Source organism: Apis florea, unplaced genomic scaffold (assembly GCF_048593485.1).
Source record: "Apis florea isolate Af1SG1 unplaced genomic scaffold, ASM4859348v1 contig_3696_pilon, whole genome shotgun sequence".
NCBI lineage: Eukaryota > Metazoa > Arthropoda > Insecta > Hymenoptera > Apidae > Apis > Apis florea.
Window position 1 is genome coordinate 2,836,570 of NW_028256809.1, and position 6,000 is coordinate 2,842,569.

The 6,000-nt window shown below is 29.1% G+C and overlaps 2 protein-coding genes across 4 annotated transcripts in view; one reads left to right on the forward strand and one right to left on the reverse strand.

Moving 5' to 3' along the window:
• The window catches only part of LOC105736581 (dynein axonemal intermediate chain 2-like), a 62,069-nt gene extending 58,406 nt beyond the window's left edge, over positions 1-3,663 (reverse strand). For both annotated transcript variants that reach the window (XM_086914618.1, XM_086914617.1), the window contains exon 1: positions 3,529-3,663. In XM_086914618.1, coding sequence (XP_086770744.1) covers positions 3,529-3,570 — 42 coding nt within the window. In that variant the 5' untranslated portion in view covers positions 3,571-3,663. The remainder of the gene's footprint in view (positions 1-3,528) is intronic.
• Positions 1-5,738, forward strand: part of LOC100868385 (furin-like protease 1) — a 253,922-nt gene extending 248,184 nt beyond the window's left edge. For both annotated transcript variants that reach the window (XM_086914621.1, XM_086914620.1), the window contains one exon: positions 3,464-5,738. In XM_086914621.1, the coding sequence (XP_086770747.1) occupies positions 3,464-3,894 (431 nt within the window). In that variant the 3' untranslated portion in view covers positions 3,895-5,738. The remainder of the gene's footprint in view (positions 1-3,463) is intronic.
• Positions 5,739-6,000: the final 262 nt, after the last annotated feature.

Genomic DNA, 6,000 nt, shown 5'->3' on the forward strand with positions numbered 1-6,000 from the left:
TAAACTCTTATGATCCAGCAACACCAATTGAATATTGAAAAAAAGAAAGAAGGTAAATCCAAACTGTACGATCGCATGTAGTTTACGAAAATGAAATTTCAAATAGTAATTTGCAATCGCGATTGATCGAATTTCCCTCGACAAAAAAAAAAAAAGAAGAGAAAGGAAAAGGAGAGAGCTGAGACAGCTCGAGAAAAAAAGAGAAAAGAGTCATCGTGATCACATATCCAGGAAACAAAAATTCAATTCACTTCGACGTAGACTGAAAAGAAAGAAAGAAAGAAAGAAAAAAAAAAAAGAAAAAGGAAAGAAAGAACTACTTGTCCTAAAGTGTCACGTGTCGCTTTATCCCTCTACTCCATAGCAGGTTCTGAAAACGTATTTAGGTACTTGGGGCTCTCCGTGGGCGAGTTGCGGTGCGGATTTTCTCAGACCAGCCACCATCACCAACCACCACCACCACCACCACCACCAACCACATCCACATCCACAACCACACATGTACAACCAATCAAAAAAAAAAAAATAAAAAAAATAAAAAAAAATAAAAAATAAAAAAAAAATAAACACCTATCCCTGATCGCTTCACCAGCACGGTGAGTCTTACTTCTCTATCATTTCTATAATTCTCCCGTTTATATCCTCTATCTATATGTGTTTGTCTGTAATGCACTTTGATGAATCGAGTATATTGTGCCACGAGCTATGTTAACACGAATAGAGTGTTTCAGTAACAAAATTTTCTAACTAAGCGTAATCAATAATAATGTCGATGATTTTATGATGTGCAGAATTTTTTTTATTTTGTGAACGTTGAAGATAGAAAATCAATCTGTTAATTTTCTTTATTTCCATCTTTATATATATATATGAGTAACTCAAAGGAAAAGTGATAAAATTTTTAATTTGAGAAGATAAAGTCACCATAATTTCTATGATTTTGTATATATTACTCGTGAATTTTATCTTTATTAATTAGATTTATAAAATTTTATGAAAAGGATAATACCAAATATGATGTAATTCATTCAAAGATTTAAATTAGACAAAATATGATATTTGCAAAGCTTTTAACTTGAAAATGAATGATTTAGAAAAAGAATTAATAAATTTATGAATTGGAAAGAAGTTAAAGAAATTTGTATCTTTGTTTAACACTCTACTCGTATCCACTGAAATACTTTGCATCATAATATGCAGAAACGATCCTTGGATTCAATTTACTTCGATTCATTGAACTTTCTGTTTTTCATTAGAAGTTTCAATTAATAATTTCGCTTTTTTATTGTTATCTTGCTACTTGTACATTGCTTGAACTGATTTTTTTTTTCTTTCATAGCAATTTATATTTTCTCTGTTGCTTTATCGCTTGTTGAATTATCAATGAATTGAGTCAATGAGATCAATACGTGCTTAGCTTTGAGAAAGACTTTGAAGATTTTTTATTATTGAAAATTTGCTTGCATTTTTTGCGGAAATATATCTAGATACATCTTTGAAAGCGGTATATATTTTTCTTTTTAAAGATATAAAAATTTCCAATCTTTCTTTCGATTTCGATCTTTGAAAAATAAAGTTTTTGAATTTTTGAAATATCCAAAAAAAAAAAAAAAAAAAGAAAAGAAAAGAAATAATACTTATGTACGTATCAATTGTTGTTTAAACAGTACGTTCAATGCTAATTAATCGCGTAGTAAATATATGCTTCAGCATGCACCTTAAATTATTTTATAAATATTCATTAGTACAACATCCAGTAAAATTAATTATTTATAACTTCTTTGCTTCGTTTTTTACAAGATAACACAAATAGAGATAACATGTAATTTCGAAATAAATTTTGCATTAGGGCTAGGCGAATATAAAATCGGGATATTCTTCGAATATCTGTTCCATAATTTACCAAAGTATAAAAATGATATAATTCACCTAGGCCTAATAAATGTATAAATATTAAATTATCATTGTAGCATAGAATCGCTTGCTGCAGATATATTTTGTCATAAAGAAAAATTTATGTTATCCGTATAAATATATATTTCTCGTTATTGTAAGCTGTGTACAATGTCTCAACACGAAACAACACGAAACAATGCATAACGAACGAATGAAAATGTCCACGAGCAACGTATGGATGACAGTATTGATGAAGGAAATTTATATTTAAATTAATTGAATGTCAAAAGCGTGATATTGTACAAATTATGCCACAAGATGTGCTTCTGATCTCCACTATTAAATGTAACGCAGCAACTCCTCCGTTTCGCACGGATTATTCCTCGTAGATTTACCAACAAAATTATTATCAAAATTGGCTTCGTCAAGACGGTTTAAACGTATTTCTCATCCGAGAACTCGCTCTCTCTTGATAAGTATTACTTGAAAATTCAAATTGCTTCGCGAGATTATCTGAAAACTTTAAATACCTGCCGACCAAGAAACCTACTATTCATGATTTAACAAGTTAAGCGATTTATATTACACGGTAGAACTTTACTCTAAACCTTTGTCAAGGGACAAATAATTCACACAACTGAATTTCAATGATTCCTTCCATTACATTATGAATAGTTATTAACGGGAGTTTAAATACGAATATTAAATTAGAAAAGTTTATTCAGTTCGCTCAATTGATTTAAAGTTTTCTTTTAATTTTAATTCATAAAATTCGATTCGAAAAAATAAGGAGAATGCAAGGCATCTTTGAAGGATCAATTCTAGATATAAAAACAATAAAAAAAGATGACGTGGATAAATTTCAGATGAAGCTTGATATTCATCGAGTTATCAGTAATTTAATTTCGTTAGAAACGAAATTGTGTGCAAGCAACCTGCCAATATGCACCTTCATTTTTCGGTATTGAGTAGTTGCCTGCATAGAGGCAGTTTTTAATTAAGTTAAAAAATACTGCTTGTTAAAATATCCCATCCTAACATTGCCTTTGTTTTTCAAAACAGATTGTTTTGAAATTTAAAATTTCACACGTCTCTTATTTTTTAAATGAAATAACAATTCACATAAATTTTGTATTCTAATATATATATATATATATATATATTTGTTTTAATAAGAATGCTACAAAAAAAAATAAAATAAAACTTCATAATTTTATTTTATTAGGGCAGAATAAGCTTCATCTAAAATTTTTCCATTATCTTTATACCTGGAATTTCAATTCTTCACTCCATATTTCTAATAACATGCAAGATAAATTGAAATCGATGTGATTGAAATATCAATACGAATTTAAAAATAGAAAAAAAATGGCTATATTTTCGAAAAAAAACTGAAATCCGACGAATCAATCATTGTCATCCGTATGTCTTGGAGGCTAATCCACCACATCCACAGAACACGCACAAAAGAGAAGGAACAGAATATACACACACCGAGATGCGATTAATACACAAACAGAAAATGGAAGGAAAGGCCGTCAAAGACCAAACGTGTGTAATTTTTCAGAGTGTAAGCTGAATTGGTACTACCACGACGGAACCTGCGTGTACAAATGTCCTAGAGGAACTTACGGCGTTTCTGACGAGTCGAAGGCAGTGTGCTCCAGCTGCCATTACACCTGCCTAACTTGTTCAGGGCCTTCGAATACCGAGTGCACCAGTTGCCACGAGGATGCCGAGTTTTCATCGAGCCTCGACGAGTCCGTGTGCATCCTACGCGACCTCTCGTGGACCATGCAGTCCACCCTCTGGTTCTACGGGATGACCATTTTGTTCTCGATCAACGTCCTTCTTTTCGTCGTGATAATCGTGTACGTGGGTGTCAAGTGGTATCTGAGAAATAGAAATTCGTACAGATATAGCAAAGTGTCTTCTTCGAGCAATGGAGATGCGCACAAGGACAGTTTGCAAAGTGTCTACATCTCTGACAGTGAATGAAGGAAATGGACATTGAGAAGAGACGAACGAGAATTGAATGGCTTGTGAAGAAGAGAAAGCAATAAAATTTGGAAAGTTAAACGATCCAGAGATATTTGAAGTGATTATGTTTATGGTGTAATTGAATAATTTAATTGTACGTGAAGTTGATAAGCGTTTATTATATTTTGAAACGATGATTCGAGGAGGATTCCGTCCTTCCAGTTTGGCACATTCCAATTCATGTGTGTTACGTAAGGAGTTGTTAATGATCTCCCAGTGAATATCGTAGATGTGAGAATGCATTTACGTTGTGATTTTACAAGATTATATGCAAAGTATTTAAAGAAAATTTCAAGAGCTTTTAGTACTCGTGGGGGATAAAAAGTAGTTTAAGTTTTGAAATCAATTGATTTTTTTTTTTTTTTATTACTTTCAACGAGTACTATGAGTTCTTAAATTTTTGATACTCTTATTTTTTGACATCCTGTATTTTTATCTCACCACGAACGAAATGAAATAGTATAGATTTATTATTATTAGAAATAATCGCACACAATTTATAATTTAAACCAAATTAAATCATTCCACGTGCATATATGTAAAGATTCACATCGTAGATTTTCTTGGAATTCTCTTTGAAAATATAAGATTCACAATTTAAGCTCAATGCTATTTTTTAAAATTGTAAAAAGATTTGCAAAGATTTGCAAGAATTTTAAATACGTAATAGATAATTTTTAATAATACGTAAATAGATAAGTTGAATTTAAAAATTGTAAAAATTTACAATTAATAAGCATTCTTAATAAGAAATTAAATTTAAACTCAACATTCAAATTGTCGAAAATTTTAATTGAGACGCGAATTGAGTCTACCAAGTTTCGATTTTCAGTTGAATTAACATTTAATAATTAAGTATGCGTAGCCATTATTCGATCATCGTTAAGGGGATAAACTAAATTACAACGTCTAGTGTATCTTGTGCTCGTCGATAATCAAAATTAAAATTGCATTATATTCTGCAACTAACTGTAACACAATTTGCTGTCCGAGTTCCTAGACCGCACTAGAGCACATTGTAATTAATTAATATACCGGTCAAATTGCTATGTGATACTATTTATATAAATTGCATTAAACATACGAGACGCAATAAAGTATAATAGCATTTCCTAATGACCAAAGACTGTTGCACAACTGTTCAGTTTAAGAATTTTAATTCTAAGTATTAATTCTAGATATATAAGATCAAAAGTAAATATTAAAATTAATTAATTAGATCTCTCATATTAACTTTTTTTTAAATACAGATATCGTAAGGGGAAAAAAGGATTCATAATTTTTTAAGATTCGATTATATGGAATGGAAGAATCCATATTTTCAAAATTATAAATGATTTTTTATTTTGATTTTCTGCATGTCCATCTTCCATATATTGATTTTCAATTTTGTTTTTTCTTTTTTTTTTTTAAATTCTATTCAAGGAATCCTTTTTTTATTATCTTCTATATCTGAGAGTATATATACATAAGATATTAACTTCTTTAGAATAAAGTTAAAAGACATCTGAATAATTAATTATAGCTTTTATAATAAATACCAAGATAATAAAGAATGTGTATTGATTAAGAAATAATTGACTTTGGAATTGAGAAATCTAATTAATAATAATAGCTAAATCTAACACTTGTTATATATATATAATATTCGAAACGAAATTATAATGTTAATTATCCTTGTTATAAACTGAAAAAAGTGAGATATTAAATAGAAATTTCATTAATGAAATGTAATTCCTATTTTTATCCGTTGAACTATTGAAAATTATTATTTTATTAAAATAAAAGATATTATAACGTAATTTTATTAAATCATTTCGATAACTAACAAAATTCACCACAATTTATTATTATTTCCAGAATCAATGATCGTTTAAATTTTTTTATTTTCAGCTTGGTCATGGATCAACCATAATATACAACAAGTTATAAATAAAGTAATCACGTACATATGGTAATATAAAATGAGATATATAAAGGGATATATTATTTTTTTTTTTCAGTTAATAAAATCTTTCATAAATTAAGTAAAATATAAATACACGCACACAGAATATAAAGTTA